Source organism: Neoarius graeffei, chromosome 4 (genome assembly GCF_027579695.1).
Source record: "Neoarius graeffei isolate fNeoGra1 chromosome 4, fNeoGra1.pri, whole genome shotgun sequence".
NCBI classification, from domain to species: Eukaryota; Metazoa; Chordata; class Actinopteri; order Siluriformes; family Ariidae; genus Neoarius; species Neoarius graeffei.
The window spans coordinates 17,740,448-17,766,717 of record NC_083572.1 but is presented as its reverse complement, the minus strand read 5'-3'; the positions used below and the strand labels follow the sequence as shown (position 1 = coordinate 17,766,717).

The 26,270-nt window shown below is 40.1% G+C and overlaps 1 protein-coding gene across 1 annotated transcript in view; it reads right to left on the bottom strand.

Annotated features, from left to right (window-relative positions):
- Positions 1 to 26,270, bottom strand: part of ube2o (ubiquitin-conjugating enzyme E2O) — a 111,370-nt gene that overhangs the window by 12,799 nt on the left and 72,301 nt on the right. The window contains exons 11-15 of the mRNA XM_060918150.1: positions 20,900 to 21,054; positions 19,017 to 19,129; positions 18,807 to 18,929; positions 15,609 to 15,698; positions 10,852 to 11,116 (exon numbers count right to left, since the gene is read on the bottom strand). Coding sequence (XP_060774133.1) covers positions 10,852 to 11,116; positions 15,609 to 15,698; positions 18,807 to 18,929; positions 19,017 to 19,129; positions 20,900 to 21,054 — 746 coding nt within the window. The remainder of the gene's footprint in view (positions 1 to 10,851; positions 11,117 to 15,608; positions 15,699 to 18,806; positions 18,930 to 19,016; positions 19,130 to 20,899; positions 21,055 to 26,270) is intronic.

Here is a 26,270-nt window from a genome sequence, read left to right as displayed (position 1 = left end):
TCTGTATAATGAAATAATATTGACTGGCCTTTTTTTCGTGGTACTGTATATCAGATATATTCCATTCAGCTTGTGGAAGACGAGTTCAATATCACGTTAGCTGAATGGAATATACAGTGGATTAAAAAAAAAAAAAAAGTGTACACTCCCTGTTAAAATGATAGGTTTTTCTGATGTAAAAAAAAAAATCCATCAGTTATTTAAGAAAGTGAAAATGTTATATATTATAGACTCATTACACAAACTAAAATGTTATAAGCATTTTTCTATTTTAATCAGTATGGCATACAGTACAAAAACAAAAAAAAAAACATCTCAAAATATTAGAATATTTCATTTCGAGTTTGAGTAAAACAGTATGAACACAGTGTATCTCTTGGTCTAGTTCAGTACACACAACCACAATCATGGGGAAGACTGCTGACTTGACTGTTGTCCAGAAGATGATCACTGATGCCCTCCACAAGGAGGGTAAGCCACAAAAGGTCATTGCTGAAAAGGGTGGCTGGAAAAGGTGCACAAGCAACAGGGATGGCCGCAGTCTTGAGAGGATTGTCAAGAAAAGTTGATTCAAGAACTTGGGAGAGCTTCACAAGGAGTGGACTGAGGCTGATGTCAGTGCATCAAGAGCCATCACGAACAAACATCTTCAAGAAAGGGGATACGACTTTCACATTCCTAATATCAAGCTACTCCTGAGCCAGAGACAATGTCAGAAGTGTCTTATCTGGGCTAAGGAGAGAAAGAAATGGACTGTTGCTCAGTGGTCCAAAGTCCTCTTTTCAGATGAAAGTACATTTTGCATTTAATTTGGAAATCATGGTTCTAGAGTCTGGAGGAAGAGTGGAGAGGCACAGAATCCAAGGTGTTTGAAGCCCAGTGTGAAGTTTCCACAGTCTGTGATGATTTGGGGTGCCATGTCATCTGCTGGTGTTGGTCCACTGTATTTTATCAAGTCCAAAGTCAACACAGCCATCTACCAGGAGATTTTAGAGCACTTCATGCTTCCGTCTGCTGACGAGCTTTTTGGAGATGCTGATTTCCTTTTCCAGCAGGACTTAGCACCTATCCACAGTGCCAAAACTACTACCAAATGGTTTGCTGACCATGATATTACTGTGTTTGATTGGCCAGCCAACTCGCCTGACCTGAACCCCATAGAGAATCTATGGGGTATTGTCAAGAGGAAGATGAGAAACACCCGACCCAAAAATACAGATACGCTGAAGGCCACTATCAAAGCAACCTGGGCTTCAATAACACCTCAGCAGTGCCACAGACAGTGCCAAAGGTATCCCCTATTGTGGCCAATCTTTACATGGAGGAAGTGGAACATAAAGCTTTGACCACTTTTTCAGGAGTTGCTCCCAGCCACTGGTTCAGATATGTGGATGACACTTGGGTTAAAATCAAAACCCATGAGGTGGAAGCCTTCTCTAAGCACATCAATGCAGTGGATATTAACATCAACTGCACTCGGAAGGACGTCAGTGGGAATAATCTAGCCTTCTTGGATTGTGATGTACACATTAGACAAGACAGAAGCCTGAGCATCGAGGTCTACCGGAAACCCACACACACAGACCAGTACCTACTCTTTGACTCTCACCACCCACTGGAACACAAATTGGGGGTCATTAGGACCTTGCAACACCGGGCTCAGAATATCCCTACAACGATAGAGGGAAAAGAGAAGGAGCAGAATCCCAACTGGTCTTTCCTCAAGAGCAGAAAAAGGAACAGAACGGACAAGGAGGATAACAGGAACAAACGCAAGAACATTGTCATTCCCTACATTTCTGATCTGAGAAACTCAGGAGGATCTTCTACAAACACAACATTCCGGTACATTTCAGACCCAGTAACACTCTGAAGCAGAAACTGGTCCACCCTAAGGACAGAATACCCAGACACAAACAGGACAACGTAGTGTATGCCATTCAGTGCAGTGAGGAATGCACGGACTCGTATATGGAGCACTTGCATGTGACGTCACATCTGCTCCAGATTGTAGACAAACGCCATCTTGGCGGTCAAGCACCATATTTCCGCCGCTGACTTTCATTTTTTTTTTGCCGAAATATTCAAAAATTACCGTGCCACAATGCCGGATACTTGCATGGCATATAAATGCCACAACAGGAGAGGTCAGAAAACAGGAAGAAAGTTTCATAGGCTGCCACAGGACCCTGACAGGCGCGCAAAATGGATTGCTGCTATCGGCCGGGCCGATCCAAACAACAACAACAAGGCATGGGTACCGACTGGAAGGAACAATCGCTGGCGCCTGTGCAGTGACCATTTCATCTCAAGTTCGTCATGTATTTATTTCAGTATATCCATGTGGTTATTTGCAGCATAAGTTTATGACTTGCTCTAATAAAAAAATTCCGGGAAGTGGGAGCCTGAGAAAAGAGGGTTGGGGCGGGGGTGGGTTGGGTCTTTAGCGGTGTGGTACAAAAAAAAAAAAAAAACAGTAAAGAACTTATAAGAATTTACCACTGTCTTAGTAGTAAATCCTTATAAATATAAGGATCAATCCTTATAAGGACTTATAAATAAATATATATGCCATGTATGATTTACTCCTGAAAGTGGCGCTTTTTGCATTATCCTCATACAAATTTATGAAAATCTAGTATGTATGAAGTGAACATTGTGCATGGTTTTTACAGATAATGTGTATGATGAATTACACTGTCCTGAATTTCTGTAGAGATAACTCTCCAGAGATTTATAAGCACGCAGTGCTTCACCACTGAACAGCGAAGGAAAGTTGATTAGGTAATTATACACGTCTGGGTATTCCACCTCCGGCAGTTCAAGATCCTATCACTACGTTTACATGCACGTCCAAATCGAGCTGCTGTTGGTAATCGAGCAAAGGGTCACAGCAGGGGTGCCAGAGAAATCCAATCCTACATGCACAAGTGAAATCGGGCTATTGTGCAAGGTGCATTGTGCACCCGAGCCACACGTGGCGCTACACGCCCCATCGTGTTGGTACACTTCCGGTTGTCGTCATGAAGAAGAGCTATAGTGTTGCCAGATACTGCTGACGTTTTCCAGCCCAAAACATGTTCAAATCCGCTAAAATGCACTTAAAACCCCCAATCTGGCAACACTAGCAGTTCCGTGTTCAAGCTGTTAAGCTTGCTCTAACAGACTATGGCTACAAACTATCCGGCGCAGACCACTGTTTTGTAAGACAACTTATTTTGCACAATAATATTTTTCTAAAGTCCATTTTTTGCTTACAAAAATTTTTTTTTTGCTTACAATTTAACTTATGTCTTAATAAACACTCATCACTCGTCACTTCCGGAAGTAGCTCGACAAGTAGCTCGATAGGGTATACATGCACAAAGTAGCTCAGCAGAAATCGCATAAACTAGGTCGTGTAGCTCGATTCCGAGAAATCAAGTTCGGTTCAATTTCAGCCGAATTAAGGTGTATACATGGCATTTTGAACTTCGATTTCAGTCGAGCAACGGCAGAAATTCGATTCTCTCTATGTGCATGTAAACGTAGTGACTGACACGGTCATGAAAACTCCGTCCGGAAAGCCATAAGGGTCACAAATCTGTAGACCATTTATTTTAGACATATATCTAATTATCTGTGCATTAGAAAAATGAGCCGTGTAGTCCGTCGGTTGAAAGTGATCCATTCTGTACACGAGTGCAGCAGTATTCAGCTGTGTTGTTGCCCGACAAGATGGCGTCTGTGTACTTTCCGGTCACATGACTGCAAGATCTCTATTGGGGATACAAAGCAACCGCTTCACAGGCACATGGCTCAACACAGGAGAGCCAGTTCCTCAGGCCAGGACTCTGCTGTCTACCTTCATCTTAAAAACAAAGGACACTCATTTCAGGATTGCAGCGTACGCATTTTAGCCAGAGAGGATCGTTGGTATGAGCGAGGAGTTAAAGAAGCCATTTTTGTCAACCTGGAACGGCCATCACTGAACAGAGGTGGGGGTCTAGACATCATTTATCAGCCACCTACAATGCAGTCCTTGGCACACTTCCCAGACAACTGAATGCACACCAAAACCCAGCTGTTTTCAGTGACTCACAAGAGGACAGAGAGAATCAGCATTCCATTGATCACCCTAACGGGCAATCCATTGATCATCCTAACGACTCTCAAGGCCGTTCACAACCAGCCCCCAGTTGACCCACACCAACAGGATGACTCAATGACACCTTAGATGAGCTTTTCATCTATGAGAGGATAAATACCTGATGCTCCCTACCAGTCAGACAGAATTGAAGAAGCCTTTCGGATGAGAGGTGAAACGTCTTCAAGAATCTTCAAGCAAGTCCAGTTGCTCTCTTTTACCACCCACAGTTCCTTTTTTTGATTGATCTTAGGGAATATTCTAATAATTTGAGATACTGGATTTCTGATTTTCATGAGCTATAAGCCATAATCAAAGTTAAAACAAAAAAGAAGGCTTTAAATATTTCACTTTACATGTAATGAATATAGAATATATGAAAGCTTACCTTTTTGAATTAAATTATGAAAAAAAGGAACTTTTTCATGGTATTCTAATTTTTTGAGATGCACTAGTGTGTGTGTGTGTGTGTGTATATATATAAAGTTTCAAAACTTGTCCCACCTTTAAATGTGACCTATAACCTGTACAATTCAATTGAAAAACAAACAAATCTGTTAGGGGGAAAAAACACACACACACACACAAAAAAACGTACAATAAGCTGGTTGCAGAAGTATACACACCCTCAAACTAATACTTTGTTGAAGCACCTTTTGATTTAATTACAGCATTCAGTCTTTTTGGGTTCACACCTGGCATTAATTAAAATGACACTGATTAACCCCGAATAAAGTTCAGACATTTACTCAGTTGCATCCTCCAGCAAAAGCCAGGGTTCACAGAGAGCTTACAAAGCATCGAAGGGATCTCATTGTTGAAAGGTATCAGTCAGGAGAAGGGGGCAAAAACATTTCCACAGCATTAGATCTACCATGGAGCACAGTGAAGACAGTCATCAAGAAGTGGAGAAAATATGGGACAACAGTGACATTACCGAGAACTGGACGTCCCTCCAAAATTGATGAAAAGACGAGACGAAAACTGGTCAGGGAGGCTGCCGAGAGGCCTACAGCAACACTGAAGGAGCTGCAGGAATTTCTGACAGTACTGGTTGTGTACTACATGTGACAACAATCACCCGTCTTCTCCACATGTCTGGACTATGGGGTAGGGTTGCAAGAAAACATCCAGCCCAGGCTAAATTTTGGGAAAAAAAACAAACAAACAAAAAACATCAATTCTCCCAGAAGCATGTAGGAAAACGTGTTATGGTCTGATGAAACCAAGGTTGAACTTTTTGGCCACAATTCCAAAAGGTATGTTTGGCGCAAAAACAACACTGCGCATCACCAAAAGAACACCATACCCACGGTGAAGCATGGTGGTGGCAGCATCATGTTTTGGGGTTGTTTTTCTTCAGCTGGAACAGGGGCTTTAGTCAAGGTGGAGGGAATTCTGAACAGTTCTAAATACCAGTCAATTTTGGCCCAAAACCTTCAGGTGTCTGCTAGAAAGCTGAAGATGAATTTCATCTTTCAGCATGATAATGATCCCAAATAAGTTTTGGAACGGCCCAGCCAGAGCCCAGACCTAAATCCAGTTGAAAATCTGTGGGGTGACCTGAAGAGGGCTGTGCACAAGAGATGCCCTCGCAATCTGACAGATTTGGAACGCTTTTGCAAGGAAGAGTGGGCAAATATTGCCAAGTCTGGATATGGCAGGCTGATAGACTCCAACCCAAAAAGACTGAATGCTGTAATTAAATCAAAAGGTGCTTCAACAAAATATTAGTTTAAGGGTGTGCACACTTATGGAACCAGCTTATTGTACGTTTATGTTTTCCCCCGGAACAGATGTTTGTTTTTCAATTGAATTGTACAGGTTATAGATCACATTAAAGGTGGGAAAAGTTTTTGAAATTATTCATCACGGTCTCTTTTTTTTTTTTTACATCAGAAAAACCGATCATTTTAACAGGGTGTGTACACACTTTATATCCACTGTATTTGATATACCACAAAAAAACCATTATTTTTATTATTACTACTACTACTACTACTACACGTAGGAGAAGCGATATGCTAATATTGCATGCTCTCAAACCAAATGAACGAAACCTGCTAGAAAGGAATAGAATACATGTTTTTACTCCACTGAAAAAGTGTCCTGTATGTACAATAATCATTGATAGGGTGACATTTTCTGCTCAGAGCTGTTTGTTTAACGTTCATGTCAGTGCTTTGTAAAAGAAATCAGTAAGTTTCCCAACAAGGGAGTTAATTACAGCTTCACCAATTTCTCGTTGTTCTCAAAACACAGCTTTGACAGAAACCAGAAAGGACAAACTTCTATTTCCTGGAGACATGAGTATGTCACTATGAACCATTAAAAAGTGTATCGTGTTGTTCATTAATATATTATAATGGTAATCATTGGTAGAACAGAACAAAACTCAATTTAAAATCCTGTTAAGGCTATTTCTTTCCTTGTTTGCTTACATATTACCTCCGCCAACTTTGTTGGAAGAAGTTACGTTTTCACCTGTGTGTGTTTGCTTGACTTTTCCCAATGCAACTCAAAAAGTAGTGAACAGGTTTTGATGAAATTTCGAGGAAAGGTGAGCCATGAGCCAAGGAACAATTGACTAGATTTTGATGCAAATCCAGAGATGTATGTGGATCTAGGATATTTTTTCTGTTCCCAAGGTAACTCAAAAATAGGTACCTTATGGGTACGTACATGTGGCTACTGCTTATAAATAAAATTGGTTTTCTGATACCATGTCCATACAGTAAATATAGCATATATATTTATTATGAGGCAGTAGCCACAAAAATGAATTAAAAAAAAATAAAAAATCATCACAGAAGTAATATATACCAAGTGTCTGTACTTTATATTATTCTACTCTTACCTCTTACAGTTTTCGAAACTGAAACCTCCGACCCAAGGCCGATATACACACACTGTCGCCATGACCCAAACTCTTATTTTCCGGAAAAGGCCCAGAGCTAGAGCTCAGTGGTCACAATACTCTTTTCGACAACTTCCCGTAACAACTCGGAAGCGCGTCACATCTACATTGCGTATGGGACCACTGGTCGAAAAAGGTGAGGAAAGGGAGACAACCTGGAGTACATTTTAAAATACGAACGCACTTTCCCTCGGCAATAAGCATAAACATGTCTGAAAGCGATTTCTTTAGTCCATTTATTTCAAATGGTGAACTGAATTGTATACACTCCCTGGTCATTTTAATCGGAACACATGCATGCGCATTGAACGACTGTTACACTCATTCTTACAACATGATGACATAGTGGCTACAGCCTCAATAGTAGAGCTGTTAAGGCCCTATAAACATAAGAATTGTGCACAACATGATAAAAGCATGAAACTTTCAGGGTTTGTTCTCCAGGGCATAACAATTAATTTAAGATCTGGAGGCGCTCTCAGTTTGACCTTGGAGGTCATCGACCCTTATGTGCAATTTCAATGGACAGGATTAAAAATTGGGGCATTTTATCATACAAGTGTGACAAAAATTGTAATTACATGTGGATTTCCATTTTTCTAGGTCATGAGGGTCCATTTATAGTAATATTACACTTAGAAGTCAAGGTTAAGATAAAGGTCACTCTAAAATATATGATGTGTTATGTCAATTTCAACAACTTTTATGATTTTGTAGCATATTGCCAAGCAGTATATACTTTGTAATTGTAAAATGACTTCCAAATGAGTGATACAAGTGATACAGGCCTAATGTGAGTATTCTAATCATTGCAGTCTCCAGAACATGCACAAAGGGCAGTACACTTCAATTCTGCCTTTTTGCATTTGCAGTGACCACAACAGCCCTTTTTGCAACCACAATGCAAAAGCTCATAGCACAACTGTGAGGCCTCAGGTAGTGTTGTCCAAAGTGGCTGCCATCCATCATCACTGTTAACCCATCCCCAGTCTGAAGGACTTGGCAACTGGGGCCTAATAACCAAGGCAAGGTTCCATACATGAGCCTGATACATGGCTCGTTTGATGTGTTGCCTCAAAGCTTGTGTAGGTGGGATGTTTTCCAACGATCTTGACTTTCGTGTGAAAAGATGTTTCCGTGCCTCATTGACACCTACACATGCACTTGTTCTGTCATAAATGAGAACAACAAAGCGTTCCAGCTGTGACAAAGACAGGTCACTCAGGCTACATCCACACGACAACGGCAACGAGATGTTATTAAAAAAAAATCGCGTCCACATGGGCAACGCATCAGTAAAATATCAGGTACATATGGCAACGCAACGCTTGCTGAAAACGATGCAATACACATGCCACACCTCTAGGGGCGCTGTAAGACGGTCCCTTCGGAGACACCAGAACAATAGAAGTAAGGACGCATGCGCATAAACTATTATGCGCGAGACTTCATATTAGCTACAAAGTCAGAAAAATCTGTTCGTAAAATTACATTATAATGACCAAATACAATGAAAAGAATTTTTCCAGTCTCACTTGTGAAAGGTAATCCTATGTGATCTCGTTTGGACGGCAAACCTGTTGGTACAGTTAAACGCAGCACATGAATGAGGCATCTTTATTCTCCGCTTTGACCCATCCAATATGGCGGCGAGGATGACGTATGATTCTACGCGGAAGGCGGCGTCTTTAATGGTCCGGAATAAATTGAATGCTACACGTTGATGGATTAATTTGTTCTTCTACGCCCTTTTTGAGGAATGTATTGTAGGACTTAAACCAACATCTGAAGAGGTGAGATCGCTCCTTTTTTTCCCCTATTTTTGCTGGCGGGATTGACTCTGCCCTAACTCTCTCTCTACACAATAAATATTCACAGTGAAAATATTTTGTAAGCGCGTTTCATGAACCAAGTTATAGGATTTGTTGACAACTCGCATCGAGTTCGTTACACTTCTACCCGGCGTGAAGCACATGTGGTTGTGACGTCATCGTAAACAAATCCGTTCTACTCATCCAGACAACTTCGCAACGGCGCCGTTGCCAGATCTTTCCACTCTGGAACCCGTTCTCAAAAGATTTCTTTTTGGGGCACCCAAAACGCCGGTGCCGTGTGGACGCCAGGCCGAAACGATAAACAATTTTATCGGATTCACCTGAATCCGTTGCCATGTGGACAGGGCCTCAGTTCTTGTGGCATCTGCAACATTTCGTGAAAAGCCTCCGTGACTTCTGGGTACACAAGCCACGTGTCCCAAGCAGTCTTTTTACACGGCCACAGAATGCTGATGTTGTATCACAGCCAGTGAAAGAATGAAATGCGAGCAAAGCATCGCTAGTGGAAGGACCAAGAGCAGCAACCACCTTGTGGATGCCAATATAGCAGAAAGTGCTACCAGTTCCAAAGGCTATCCACATTTCTTCAAGGTCAACTTTCTGAAATACAGCTACTGCCAAGACGACCCCATCTGAATCCACTGTTCTAACTAACACATTCTTAAGTCCCTTTTTAGCAGCATCTGCCACATGAAGGAATAGCCTTGTGTCTGCCTCCTCTTGAGTGCATGGAACCAAATTACTTACATCACAGTCAACAGGAGAGCTGAGGACATTTTTTTCATTTGTGGCATATACTTCTTTGCCAGGAGTTAATGCCATGGCAGCAATTTGAACAGAAAGAAAGTGGAACAATTCTGTTTTGTTTTCACTAACAGATAAGAAATCCTTCCAGTTTAATGATTACATTTATGCGGTATCTATCAGTTACAGTTCATCTGCCATTTCCCAATTTTACGTTATCATCATTACTTTTTTGTTTATTTCATTCATTTACCTCTATGGGTGTATATCTATTTATGTTTATTTACTTGATTATGCCTTAATACATGCATATTTATACTTACTGTACATTTTTAGCAAAATTGCTCCCAAAAACACACCCATTTCAGCTCTCATGCATAGAAATGTCCTATTGATGACCTCAATGACCTCTAATTGACCTCCAAGGTCAAACTGAGAGCGCCTCCAGATCTTAAATTAATTGTTATGCCCTCAAGAACAAACCCTGAAAGTTTCATGCTTTTATCATCTTGTGCACGATTCATCTGCTTATCTGCTCTACTACAATGTGAGGTAGTAGTCACAAAAAATAGTGAATGGATTTTAATGAAATTTGGTGTACAGGCTTTAGTATAATCCTGGATTCAAGTGATCTGATTTTGATATGTGGCTTGGCGGAGGTATGCACGCTACTGAGTGTCCTAGTTATTTTAGCAGATGCTGCTGCATTTGAAGTTAAATGAATCCTAAAAGTATCTTCACCACCCCACTTCCAATGTCCTTGATTACTACTTTAATTTGAAGCATCGCAGAGTTTGGATTGTGGTATCTGTGATAGAAACCCACTCTGCAATCTGGCCATTTAAATTTGTTACTTCAAACAATGCAATCAAGGTTAGATATTTTATAATAAGCACTTTAGCACACAGGATTGAAACCCCACAAGACTACAGTTTGAAAGCGCAGCCCCCCCCCCAAAAAAAAAACAAAAAACAAAAAACCAAACCCATTCCTTGGTGGATTCCATTAAAAACCAGTCCATGTAGCTTCTAACACAGCTGTTAAAAAATGACAAATCAAGCCCTCAGCATTACTAACACAGAGATAACATCTGTCAGAACTGTGCAGAAGACAGAACTAACTTCATGAGTGTACAAGCTTTGCAACTTCCAGTGCTCCAGTACTGTAGATGGTGGTATAAAAATTGATCTGAACATGGCCATTTAAGAGTGAATTCTCTGCCCTTGTACCTGCTGGCAGTTCAGGTGGAGCAGGTGTCCCTGGTGTGTCTGCGCCAGCCGTGGCACTGGGCGTCGAGGTTTTGACCTCAGGCAGAGTTTCTGTTTTGGAGGTGGAGTCTTCTCCACCTGTCCCCGCCTCCTCCTCTACCTGGCCATTATCAGTCTCCCAGCTGTCGCTTTCGTCCTCCCATTCTTCTGAGGAGGCGCCGCTGGTGCTGCCCTCGCCAGAATCGTAATACGTCTCCTCAATCTCTGACTCAACGTTGTAAAGGTGCTGAGAAAAATGTTATAAAATTCAACCTATTTAACAAATTGAATATCTGACATGTACTTCCTAGATGGTATTAAGACTCAATTCATCATTATATAAAAAAAAAAAATCAAGCAGCAATAAAACTGGGAGTCTCTTTTTTGTTGCCAACATTATTGTAGTACAAGTCTAATCATTACAGCCTATAAATAACAGCAATTTATCTACTCCATATAGAGCAGCAGCTACAATTATCGACAGTCCATAATTATCGACAGCTTTTCAGATTTACCAATAAAAAACAATTTTACAAAGGTGAGTTTCAGTTACAACAGTTATTATTGGTTAATTAATCAACCAGAAGATCCCCCTCGCCCTTTGATCTTGTTGTCTGATGACACAGCTCGTTACCGGAGATGGAATTTTTTTTTTAGCATGATCAGCAATTTGAGGAAAACCCAGACGTCATCGCAGGTAAGCAATGGTGGAAAGATCATGGACATGTTTTTACTTCTCAAATTCACTGATATTTCATGATCTCCTTATCAAAACCTACTGTGTTTCTTACTCTTTCATTTGACGGTTGCCATTTTATATCGAAACGCGTGTTTGAGAAGTCACATGAGGTGTCAATAATAGTGATCAATTTCACCGGTGTCCACCGTTATCGACACCCTGTGGAATTAAAGAAGTGCTGTGATTTATAATTGTTTTTCTGATTCATAACAGAATGGAATGTTTGTAGAGTATTTGGAATCCTATTGCAATAAATAGAATTAGACTAGAATTAAATTCCGAGCATATAAAAATTACAGTGCCTTGCAAAAGTATTCATACCCCTTGAACTTTTTCACATTTTTCCACCTTACAACCATGAACTTAAGAGTTTTTTATTGAGATTTTATGTGACGGACCAACAGAGTAGGACATAATTGTGAAGTGAAACGAAAATGATAAATGGCCTTCAAAATTTTAAACAAATAAAAATCTGAAAAATATGGTGTGCATTAGTATTCAGCCCCCTGCACTCTGATACCTCTAAATACAATCCAGTGCAATCAATTGCCTTCAGAAGTCATCTAATTAGTTAAGAGTCCTACTGTGTGTAATTTACTCTCAGCATAAATACACTGGTTCTGTGAAGGCCTCAGTGGTTTGTTTGAGAATACACAGCATCATGAAGACCAAAGAACTCACCAGACAGGTCAGGGATAAAGTTCTGGAGAAGTTTAAAGCAGGGTTAGGTTATAAAAAAATATCCCAAGCTCTGAACATCTCAAGAAGCACTGTTCATCATTCAAAAATGGAAAAAGTATGGCACAACTGCAAACCTACCAAGACATGGCCGTCCACCTAAACTGACAGAGCGAGCAAGGACAGCACTGGTCAGAGAAGCAGCCAAGAGGCCCATGATCACTCTGGAGGAGCTGCAGAAATCCACAGCTCAGGTGGGAGAATCTGCGCACAGGACAACTATAAGTTGTACACTCCACAAATCTGGCCTTTTTGGAAGAGTGGCAAGAAGAAAGCCATTGTTGAAAGACAGGCATAAGAAATGTAGGGAACACAGCAAACATGTGGAAGAAGGTGCTTTGGTCAGATGAGACCAAAGTTGAACTTTTTGGCCTAAATGCAAAGCGCTATGTGTGGCGGAAAACTAACACTGCTCATCACCCTGCACACACCATCCCCACTGTGAAACATGGTGGTGGCAGCATCATGCTATGGGGATGCTTTTCTTCAGCAGGGACAGGGAAGCTGGTCAGAGTTGATGGGAAGATGGATGGAGCTAAATACAGGGCAATCCTGGAAGAAAACCTGTTGGAGGCTGCAAAAGACTTGAGACGGGGAAGGAGATTCACCTTCCAGCAAGACCATGACCCTAAACATACAGCCAGAGCTACAATGGAATGGTTTAGATCAAAGAATATTCATGTGTTAGAATGGCCCAGTCAAAGTCCAGACCTAAATCCCATTGAGCATCTGTGGCAAGACTTGAAAATTGCTGTTCACAGACGCTCTCCATCCAATCTGGCTGAGCTTGAGCTATTTTGCAAAGAAGAATGGGCAAAAATTTCAGTGTCTAGATGTGCAAAGCTGGTAGAGACGTACCACAAAAGACTTGCAGCTGTAATTGCAGCAAAAGGTGGCTCTACAAAGTATTGGCGCAGGGGGGCTGAATACTAATGCACACGACATTTTTCAGATTTTTATTTGTTTAAAATTTTGAAGACCATTTATCATTTTCATTTCACTTCACAATTATGTGCTACTCTGTGTTGGTCTATCACATAAAATCTCAATAAAAAACTTAAGTTCGTGGTTGTAAGGTGGAAAAATGTGAAAAAGTTCAAGGGGTATGAATACTTTTGCAAGGCACTGTACATGCATGAAATATTCAGATTTTTCCATTCCATTCAGAATTTTTTTTTTTTTGCAGTTTGTTGTAAATATCTACCACATATTACAATATCAGTAGACATTTTATATTTTGGTTCGAGGAATGACATGTGACCTTTGACCTGGATTTTCATGTGGTTACAATGTCAATTGCCTGTTGACATTTATTGGTAAAGTACAAAACTAGAAATTAATACAATGACGAATGATTAACAAAATGTGATCTATGAAAATACTTAGAAAGTGGGTAGAAAGTGGAACAAAAAGATTTTCTGACAGGTTAAACATCAGTTCATTTGTTCACAAAAAGAATTACTTCCTCATTTACTGTACGTAAGCACCGACATCGATATATTTATACAAAAGATATTTTGTACTAAATATAAGTCTGTGTAAAACATTTTATATAAAAACTGTTTCGTTAACTTGATACGACATATCGATTTTTTTTTTAATAATAAATCATCTGGGTGTCAATAATTGTGGAACAGTGTTGATAACTGTGGACAAAGGTGTCGATACTTGTGGAACTGCGTCACGTGATCTGATACGCCAAGCAATCGGGAAATCAACTCATTTTTTTTTCCCCACTGGAAATTTGAGTAATTATTCATGCACAATTTACATACTAAAAGTCTTCTCTACTTTTGCAACGGCCAAAAGATCATTAAAGTGCATATCACGGGTAAATTCAGGAGCAAGATCAATGTAATTCTCCTATTTTATATTAAGCTTTGGTCAAATATTTGTCACATTTTGCACAATTTTTTTTACCTTGCACAATACCAGAAAAATTCAGTTTAAATCAAGCCATTTGAGGCGAATTGGTCCGCCTTTGAAAAAACTTGGCATTTGAATTTCCCGGCAAACATTGATTTTCGTGACGTCGCGTCCGGGACGCCTCCCTCTGAATCCTACGTCAGCGCTGGTTTGTTTATGAGAAAACGACCTGGTGGTTTTCTGCAAATTTCTTCAACGTTATCATGTATCGTAGATGTATTGTAGGAGGGTGTAGCAACACCAATCTTGATGGGATTAGTACTCATCGTTTTCCAAAAGACCGGACAATGAGAGAGAAATGGGAGCGCTTGGTCTACACAGGCTGTGCAATCGAACCGTGCAAAGTTCGCGCAGCCTGCTGGCGCTTCCGCAAGTAACGTCACGAATCTGGCTCCAGACTCCCTTGGGATTTTTCCAGACGCGTTTTGTTATTTTATTTTTTTCTGCTGTAGACAGATGGCCTTGTGTAAAATTATCCTTCTGGATGAGTGTGTAAAGGGACATACTTTCATATATTAAAAAAACAAAACAAAACAAAAAAAAAACCACGAAAATTGGTCCAGAATATGCACTTTAAGGTGTCGATAATTGTAGCCGCTGCTCTAGTAATTATTTGTTAGATCTACATTCTAGTAAATATAATATAGTGCTCAAGTATTATAAAAAAAAAAAAGTTTGGCTGGATGATCATGAAGCTGGTTAAAAAGATGAAACGATTAGATATATGATGGAATAATATATGATTAGCATAAATACAGAGGTGATTATAGGGAAGTCGCGTGCGCTGATTGGTTGAGAAATTCTGACTATTTCTCGATAATCACCTCGAGCGACTAGGCAAAATGGCGGCCAAACGCTTAGTCACCGAAAGTGAGGAAGAATTAAAATTATGAAAGAAAATGCTGTTCCTAAAAGTACTAAATATGCTATGAAGTTTGGTCTAAAACTATTCAAAGGGAAGGTGGAATTGTGATTTATTTTATCCATTTCAAAATAATATATTTTATGTGACTCGGCATAGGTGAGTGACAAGTTTGTGCCACATCTTTATTACATATGCATGTCGCTTTTGAAGATTGAAATAATTTTAATACTTTTTTTTTTTACATTTAAAAAAAATAAAATAAAAATAAATAAATTAATAATAATAATAATAATAATAAAAATAAATAAATAAACCCACCCACTCACCTGTGTATTTATACTAAAACAATTATCCGCCTCAGGCTCAGTGAATATTGGTGAATGATAACCTCAACTTTGTTTCAGTTATAATTATTAAATAAAGACTGGGGACTAGAGATGTAACATGTAATGCGGGTGAATGGATTGATACCTGGGGCAAGACGACAGATTTAGAGTTATCAGCCCAGACAACCTCCACCTTACTGCTGACATCAACTCGGCACACCTGTCCCACAGTCCTCTGTACACAGCCACACACAAAGGTTAGGTATAACAGACAGATAGCAGAATAGAGGGGCACGTTTAGACAGACATGTCACTTGGACACGGACTGGGAAAAAAAAATCCCACCTGTAAAAATGTCTTTATACTGTATTTTATTCTTGTATTTGAAGCTTATCTATAACTGCATTTTTCAATTGAAAAAATTTAGAACACTAAAATTTATGCAAATCTGCCTTTTTGCATGGTACCGTTTTCTGCCTTAAATATTATTCAGATCGGATTTCTGTTTGATTATTTATTACCTCATTACGATGTAGTCAGTTAAAGATTGGGTAATTAACGTGATATGAAAATTTAATGCCTGTGTCTACTGCGGTCTCAACAACACAGGAATTAATATCAAAATGGGTCAATATTCATGGTAATTCCAAACCTTCTCAGTGTAATAAAGCTGATTGGCATACATTCTCATAATAATACTGAGCGCCAGGCCCAAGTCTACCCAATAAACTGTCTTCAGTCAAGCTTGGAGGGAAAAAGTCACTCTCTAAAAACAAGCAGCTCGCTTGCGAAGCAAATAGTGATTTATGAAGTGAATACGAATTGGCACGAGTTTAGAGTCTGCTGCTGTACACTTCTGTGCACCTTCAATGAACTAATACAGTGGTGCTTGAAAGTTTGTGAACCCTTTAGAATTTTCTATAATTCTGCATAAATATGACCTAAAACAACATCAGAATTTCACACAAGTCCTAAAAGTAGATAAACAGAACCCAGTTAGACAAATGAGACAAAAATATTATACTTGGTCATTTATTTATTGACAGCGATGGGAATAACGGCGTTAGAAATAAACAGTGTTACTAACGGCGTTACTTTTTTTTTAGTAACGAGTAATCTAACTAATTACTTTTTACATCGTTATAACGCCGTTCCCATTACTTACAATAAAATGCTATGCGTTACTTTATTAAAGCTGTTTTCATCTGGCACGCTGCTCGTTCAGCCTTTCTTTACTCTGCTTTAGTGTGGGGCGGGGAGACGCGAGACAATGGCACAGTAAGCCAATCAGAGTAGATTTGGACAACATACGTAGGTAGGCCACGCCTACTGCACTACTGCGCACTCTTTCAATCAGAAGACACAGCGACGGCGAGCGGTCAGCCCAACACTGCGTTTTCACATTGGAAATACAGCCATTGCTTTTCACTACTTGAAATAAAAGGCAAAAATGTGTACGTGCAATGCACATTATGTCGAGGAACAAAGCGTTTGTCCTCGTCAGTGGCCAGTAATTAGAGTAATTAGTAACAATTTTAATAACTACAAAAATATATTAAATTTGATAGATGTCTTCTCACATTGTCCCACAAAAATGTTAATATAGTGTAGATAATGTTACTGATTGGTTCTGTTAAGTGTCCATTTCAGATATTAAACACATTTAACAATCACTTTTATTATGATTACACTAATTGAATTTGATTTTTTTTTTTTTTGGGGGGGGGGGGGGGGGGGTAACAAAATGTAATGGAATAATTACTTTCCCTGGTAATTAGTTACTTTAATGACAAAGTAACTCCGTTACTAACTCAGTTACTTTTTGGGAAAAGTAACTAGTAACTATAACTAATTACTTTTTGAAAGTAACGTGCCCAACACTGTTTATTGAGGAGAATGATCCAATATTACACATCTGTGAGTGGCAAAAGTATGCGAACCTTTGCTTTCAGTATCTGGTGTGACCCCCTTGTGCAGCAATAACTGCAACTAAACATTTCTGGTAACTGTTGATCAGTCCTGCACACCGGCTTGGAGGAATTTTAGCCCGTTCCTCCGTACAGAACAGCTTCAACTCTGGGATGTTGGTGGGTTTCCTCACATGAACTCCTCGCTTCAGGTCCTTCCACAACATTTTGATTGGATTAAGGTCAGGACTTTGACTTGGCCATTCCAAAACATTAACTTTATTCTTCTTTAACCATTCTTTGGTAGAACGACTTGTGTGCTTAGGGTCGTCTTGCTGCATGACACACCTTCTCTTGAGATTCAGTTCATGGACAGATGTCCTGACATTTTCCTTTAGAATTCGCTGATATAATTCAGAATTCATTGTTCCATCAATGACGGCAAGCCGTCCTGGCCCAGATGCAGCAAAACAGGCCCAAACCACCATGTTTCACAGATGGGACAAGGTTCTTATGCTGGAATGCAGCATTTTCCTTTCTCCAAACATAAGACTTCTGATTTAAACCAAAAAGTTCTATTTTGGTCTCATCCGTCCACAAAACTTTTTTTTCCAATAGCCTTCTGGCTTGTCCACATGATCTTTAGCAAACTGCAGACGAGCAGCAATGTTCTTTTTGGAGAGCAGTGGCTTTCTCCTTGCAACCCTGCCATGCACAACATTGTTGTTCAGTGTTCTCCTGATGGTGGACTCATGAACATTAACCAATGTGAGAGAGGCCTTCAGTTGCTTAGAAGTTACCCTGGGTCCTTTGTGATCTTGCCGACTATCACACTCCTTGCTCTTGGAGTGATCTTTGTTGGTCGACCACTCCTGGGGAGGGTAACAATGATCTTGAATTTCCTCCATTTGTACACAATCTGTCTGACTGTGGATTGGTGGAGTCCAAACTCTTTAGAGATGGTTTTGTAACCTTTTCCAGCCTAATGAGCATCAACAATGCTTTTTCTGAGGTCCTCCTTTGTTCGTGCCATGATACACTTCCACAAACATGTGTTGTGAAGATCAGACTTTGATAGACCCCTGTTCTTTAAATAAAACAGGGTGTCCACTCACACCTGATTGTCATCCCATTGATTGAAAGCACCTAACTCTAATTTCACCTTCAATTTAACTGCTAATCCTAGAAATTCACATACTTTTGCCACTCACAGATATGTAATATTGGATCATTTTCCTCAATAAATAAATGACCAAGTATAATATTTTTTGTCTCATTTGTTTAACTGGGTTCTCTTTATCTACTTTTAGGACTTGTGTGAAAATCTGATGTTTTAGGTCATATTTATGCAGAAATATAGAAAATTCTAAAGGGTTCACAAACTTTCAAGCACCACCGTATGAAGCTTAAGGAAGTGAATATGGAAGGTGCTTTACTTCATCGTTGAACTCCTCCGAGCCCGAGTTGCCTATCCGTATGACGATGTCTGTGGTGTGAAAGTGGAAGTCGGGGTGATCCGATATATCATAAACACTGACATCTTCCTCCTCACCGATCACCTGAGCAATGCAACAGAGAAGGGACAAAGGAAGTGAAAGAAGGCAGGTCAACCTGGCTGTATGGGTTAAACAAACCCTCTCTCTCACCTCCACATCATCCCCTGGAGCGTTCAGTTTGATCCACTTCACCACACATGTCCTGGCTTTATGGTCTCCTCTCTGAATCACACCATACACGCTTGGGTCCTGCAGCGTTTGGCCTGCAAATCAAACATTTTTTCATCAAATTAATTTTCTCACCAAAATTAAAAACATGCATGCATTTTTTGTGAACAAATCTGGTGTTCAGAGCTGTTTGCTGCTTTAGTTTTGCACTCCTGCTCAGGCTAACATAGCTAAAAATACACTAACAAGCAATATAGCTAACAAGTCTGTATCACCCAAATATTAATAGACTTCCTTAAGCACTCAAGAACTATTGAGCTAACCCCAGAAAAAGTTATTTTGATTGTCCAAGATGGCCGCCACCATAAGCTCCAGCATGAAAGCGGACGCATTAGAAGCTGTTCGGTTTGAGCAGTGGGTACAGAAGAGGGAGGTGAGAGAGCTGGACAGACGCAAGGACTGAAGTGTTGCTGTATCAGTCTCTTACTGACGGTGCCTGTATCATTTTGTAGCCAAAGGGCATTGTGGGTAATGTAGGAGACATTAACCAAAGTGAAAATAGACCAAGGACGTAAAAAAATAAAGAAATCTTGCATGCCACTGAGGATCACGTTTTAGCGATAAAGATTAATATGATTTTTCCTTTAGGTTTTGCTCATGTTTTTAGATTTATAGATCACAGGAAGTCACAGTGTGTCCTCAACCACTTCAGTGAGTCTTTGTGACATTACTGAACAATTGAATGAGACATACAGTGTATATTTATGGAAACATTTGGGTGAGACTCTCCTAGCGACATTAGCCCTAGACAAAGATGTACAAAGAAAGAAATACCAGACCCCAAATATGTCTTGGCTGATTTTTATTTTTTTTTTTTAAACAAATGCTCCCACAGCAAAAAAAGACTGCCAGCCAGGCTTGTAGTACTCGAGTCCGACTCGTGCCCTAATTTTAAGGACTCGTGATTTGACTTGGACTTGAGCACTGATTACTCAGACTCGTGCATTAACTACATTCGGACTCATAAATTGGAGACGAGGACTCGGATTTTTTCTTTATTTTTTGTAACATGCCATAATAATTTGGCATAAGATATTCATAGCTACATTAATTTTTGTACGAATTTCGTGCAAGTGTGTTACACATCAGATAGACTCTCGGGTACACTCCGGACAGCGCGTGTGCCAAGCGGACTCTCGCACACACTGTAAACAACTTGCACCTGCACGGGATTAAGGCGCAATCAGCGCACCTATATAAAAACTCTGAAAACACGCTTACTTTGCCAAGTATTGAATTGCGTTGCTGACACGTTACCGAGCCTTATTTCCTTGTTTGGGTTCCTGATCCTTGATGTCCTGTTTCTCGTCTTTGATTCTGCAATAGCTTGTTTGTGTGTCGCTCGACCTATTGCTTGTTTCACCGTTTTACAGTTTTTCCTGCCGTTCTGGATTGTTTACCTGTTTTCACTTGCATTAATAAACACACCTTCTGCACTTACATCTGTCTCCCAACCATCTCTGACAGAATACTTTGCACTCCCTGACAAAGAGAATGCACATTCACCTGTTCATACGTCACGTTCAGGAACAAACTCATGTTAAAGGCGCTGAAACAGCCACCATTAAATGGTGCGGTTGGAGTGTTGTTCTCAGACTCAACATTTTTTAATGACTTGGACTTGACCACTGGGGACTCGAGACTGGACTCAAGGTTTAGTGACTTGACTACAACACTGCCATTAGCACACGTCTTATTTAATCGGGAAAATCAAACACCGCTAAAATTATGAGCAAGTTAAGACTTCTGGCTGAACGACTTCTTTAAATACAGGTATGGAAGAAATGCATGAGTGTAGCACTCACTGCGTTTGTCCACTACATAGTCTCCAGGGCAGAACTCATGGTTGTCCAGGTGTTGGATTGGGATGAGGTCGTTAGAACGAATCCCTGTCTCTAGTCGACCGTCCTTCCACATGACATCAGCTGAGGTAACCGTGGAAACAATCTCCACTGCCACTCTACACACACACACACACACACACACACACACACACACACATTAAATTCTAACAATTTCAACACTTCCCTTTATACAAGGATGGCTGATTCTATACATCACCACACACTAGCTGCTATTTAAAGCATAGCTGTGCTGACAGGTTTTCTCCTCCGAGAGATAGAAATGGGATGAAATTTGGGACACGGCCAAAAAAAAAAAAAAAGCGGCTCTGTCCTAGCTGCTGGATTTCTATTTTCTCTCTCTTTCGATCTTCGTTCACACATTAGAAACGTGATCACTAAATACATAAACGTCTCCCCCCACCCACATTTTGCTGCAACTTGCATTACACTAAGCCCTAACAGGTAGAGTGTGTATAAAGACACTTACTGATATTTCAAACAAGACCAGGGACATTGTAAGACACCAAGAGCACAAGAGAGCGGTCAATAAACACGTGTGTGTGTGGTGTTAAATATCCCCTATTGCAGCTGATGAGATGCTGCACTGGCTAGAGAGCTCCAAAAGGCTCTCACTGACCAGGTTTATATGAGCACCATTTCACTCTGTGTATACTGTACACATCTATATGGATATCATAATTTTAACCCTGAAAGATTAGTAAAGAATTAAAAGATTGGTTTAAAGAAAATTAACCCTGAAAGATAAGTAAAATAGCTTGGCTTGCACATTCGGGGTGGAACACAACGCCACTCTCTGTATTCGGATTTAAACCTGAAATGGGCATGGCCTAAACCAGAAGGTTTTTTTTTTCCCTTTGTTAAATATGAACCCTACCACATTTCCCCCCCCCCCCCCCCCCAACACTGGAATACACTAGAAAAAGAAAACAGAGGTAGAAATGCTGCACTGTCAGAACAGTATGTTAGTTCTGACTCTGATAGTTCCTCCACTCAAGTCCATCCGTGTGTCCGAAATCACTCCCTCGTTCACTACTCCCTATATAGGGAATTACTATATAGAGGACTATATAGTGAGCTCATTGGCAAAATGAAAAAACGCTTTCGGACACTAGTCCGTCACGCTGGTATTTACGGCACTACTGTCGCACAATTAAAACATGCCAGATCATGCGGCTGGTGGGTTTTTTAAATAATAAATACATGCATGTATTTTTGTGATAAATCCATATTATACTGAGCGCATTTCCCACATTAATCAATACAAAGTACCTGCATCTTTCAGTTCTTTTTTTTTTTTAAACTCAAGGCTGAATACTTTCTTCTTTGCTGCTGCCTTTTATTAAATTAAATTTGAGACTTTTAATTTGATTTCTTTCAGCGCGACCGCAATGCATGATGGGATATATTGCTTTGGTTAGTGACCATTATTATACACTACTTTTCATGATGCATTGTGGGATACTTTAAGTGCACTATATAGGGTGTAAATAATCCTCACTCGGGTTTTGGACAGCGCTACAAAATGGCGTCCTCACTATATAGTGCCTTATATAGTGAGCAGGGAGCGATTTCTGACACGGGGTTGTCAAAAGACGCGCCCGCCCTCTTTCGAATGCTGATACAATCAAGCTGGAAGTTTTGTTTGGATAGCAATCAGGAAAGTTTGAAAAAAAGTAGCCAGTAATCATCATTTAAACTCATTTTTGTGCAATATTTTGTTTGGAAACAGTTCTCAAAATGGCGGCACTGACACCTGGCTGATACTTCACGTTTCGAAGTCTCGCACAAGTCTCGTGAAGATCGTGCAGATAAGTGACGCCTGCCGTGGACCAAACGAACTACATTCAACATGGCTAAAAACCGAATAGGCGGATAAGTATAATATTTAATTGCAATTAGTTGCCAATACGAGTCACGATATAAGGTTACTAAAACCGAAAACGTAATTCAATAACACGTTAATTAAGAAATAAAGCAAGTTTAAAAATGACTTCAGTTCCCCTTTAAATGGATTTTAACCAGAGTTAAGGGCTGAAATTATTTAATCCAATCTTTTTTTTTTTTTGCCATGACACCAAATTTAGTTGGTTCTATTTTCAAAAATACCAACAAACTAGTAGCCTAATTTAAACTACTGCGACCCTGACTAGGAAGTTACTAAGGATGCTGTAAATACATCATGCAGCACTGCACATTAACATACAGTGGGGAAAATAATTACTTGATCCCCTGCTGATTTTGTAAGTTTGCCCGGTTACAAAGAAATGAGCGGTCTATAATTTTTATGGTACTTTTATTTTAGCAGATAGAGACAGAATATCAACAAAAAAAGTCCAGGAAAAAACAAACAAACAAACATGCATTATATAAAGGTTATAAATTCATTTGCATTTGATCAAACAAAAGTATTTGATCCCCCACAAACCAGTTACTGTATGTACCCATGAGGCACACAGATTAGTCTGTCACTTTAAGAAAGTACTCCTAATTTCTACTCGTTATATTTATAAAAGACACCTGTCAACAGAATCAACCTCTTCCAACCTCTCCACCACCATGGGCAAGACCAAAGAACTTTCAAATAACATCAGGGACAAGACTGTAGACTTGCACAAGGCTAGAATGGGCTACAAGACCATCAGCAAGAACCTTGGTGAGAAGGAGCCAACTGTTGGTGCAATTATTAGAAAATGGAAGAAATACAAAATGACCAACTGCCCTCGGACTGGAGCTCCATGCAAGATCTTGCCTCGTGAGGTAAGGATGATCATGAGAAGGGTGAGGGATTAGCCCAGAATTACACGGGAGGAGCTTGTTAATGATCACAAGGCAGCTGGGACCACAGTCACCAAGAAAACCACTGGTAACATACTATGCCGTAATGGACTGAAATCCTGCAGTGCCCGCAAGGTTCCCCTGCTCAAGAAGGCGCATGTACAGGCCCATCTGAAGTTTGCCAGTGAGCACCTAAATGATTCAGAGAAGGCTTGGGAGAAGACAATGTGGTCAGATGAGACCAAAATTGAACTCTTTGGCATCAACTCAACTCGTCATGTTTGGAGGGACAGAAATGCTGAATACAATCCCAAGAACACCATCCCCACAGTCAAGCACAGAAGTGGAAACATTATGCTTTGAGGCTGTTTCTCTGCTAAGGGTACAGGACAACTTCACCGCATTGAGAGGCTGATAGACGAGGCCATGTACTGCAAGATCTTGGAAAAGAACCTCCTTCTCTCAGTCAGAACACTGAAGACGGGTTGTGGATGGGTGTTCCAGCATGACAATGACCCAAAACATACGGCCAAGGCAACAAAGGAGTGGCTCAAGAAGCAGCACATTAAGCTCATGGAGTGGCTTAGCCAGTCTCCAGACCTTAATCCTGTAGAAAATTTGTGGAGGGAGCTGAAACTTCGAGTTGCCAAACGACAGCCTCAAAACCTTCAGAATTTGGAGATCTGTAAAGAGGAGTGGACCAAAATCCCTCCTGAGATGTGTGCAACCCTGGTGACCAACTACAAGAAACATCTGACTTCTGTGCTTGCCAACAAGGGTTTCTCCACCAAGTACTACGTCATGTTTTGCTTCAGGACCAAATATTTATTTCACTCGATCAAATGCAAATGAATTCATAACCTTCATGTGGTTTTTTTTCTGGACTATTTTGTTGATAATCTGTCCGTTTGTTAAAATAAAAGTACCATAAAATTTATAGACTGCTCAATTCTTTGTAACCAGGCAAACTTACAAAATCAGCAGGGGATGAAATAATTATTTTCCCCCACTGTACATGGTTTTTCCTCATGTATGAAAGTAAGAAATTTCTACTTTAAAAAAATTTTTTTTAAATGCGTCCTGTTGGATCCCAGTCCTAATGCATGTTTCTAGTCTCAACCACATGCCTTGTAAACCTTTTGATTTTTTTGGGGGGGTGGGGGGAAGACACAACAAAACAGAACAGGAGTTCCCTCTATATTCAAGCACATTGTGTTCATTCTGATTACCGTATTCATATTTAGTTACATCCCTAACTTAAATAAATATAATCGTCACTGTCGAACCTGACCTGGGCTTGAGGTGAACCATGTTTGGTTGACTTGGCCAGAATTGAAGCAGTAGGGTGGCCAGTTCCTTTCTGTGCACTCGTACACATTCACACCTCAAGGCAAGTTAGAGCAACCACTGCATCATGAAATAAACTTCCTTTACCACGAAAGCTTTTCTTGCTCTCCAAAGACTGCATGTGGGTGAAACCGGAGCACCCGGAGGAAACCCATACAGACATGGGAAGAACATGCAAACTCCACACAGAAAGACCCCCCCGTCAGCCATTGGGCTTGAACCCAGAACCTTCTTGAGATATATATATATATATATATATAAAAACCAAACACGTGTTTTACTGGGAAATACGCCACTCACTTTCCATAAGAACTACATCCTGGACCTGAGTGACAGATTTTCCAATATCTTCATTCCGATGACATCACTCCCAATGTTTTCCTGCTGACTTGATGCACGTTGTGAAAATGGTGAACCGGTTCAAAATTAAAATTCTTCTTATTAACTTAAGATTTTTTTTTTGTGGGATGTGTCTATATAATAAAAAGATTATTACACGGTGGTGCAAAGATATGAAATTTATCTTGTACTGAAAAATATTTCAGTCGTTCACTACGCTCACTCATGAAATATGTTCACCGCTTGAAGAGAAACTTCATATCTTCGTGCCACTGTGTAACGTCCTCCCTCTCCAACACACATGACAGACAGAGCTCTGGAAAAAAAAAAATTCAGAGACCACTTCAATTTTTTTCTCAAAACAGCATCTCTATGTATTTCGTTCCAGTGTCTGTGCTGGAATTCCAACACAAGTACACCTCGTTTTACTTAACGAGGTACTGATGAGGTGATCACCTGAATCAAATCTTATTTAACGAGGAAAAAAAAAGTAGTATAAAAACCCCTGCTGTGGTCATCACTATCCTCTTGCAAAAGGACCAGTTTGGATGGCAAAAACAGTACTAGTAATACTTTAAATTTAAGTGCAATACTAAGATATATATTTCATCATCCCAAAAGAGTTTAAAAAAAAGTTTTGAGTGAGAAAAGGAAGTGTTCAAGTCTGGCTTTACTGGCAGAGGGATACAAAGAGCGTCAGGTTGCTTCCATCCTCAAAATTTCAAAAGACGACAGTTCATAATAAGGTGGTCAAGCAGCAGACACTGGGGACAAATTTATAGACAGGCAGAGGGCGAAAACGACTCTCCACTAACCGGGATGATTGATTTCTTTGAATGTCACTCAACAA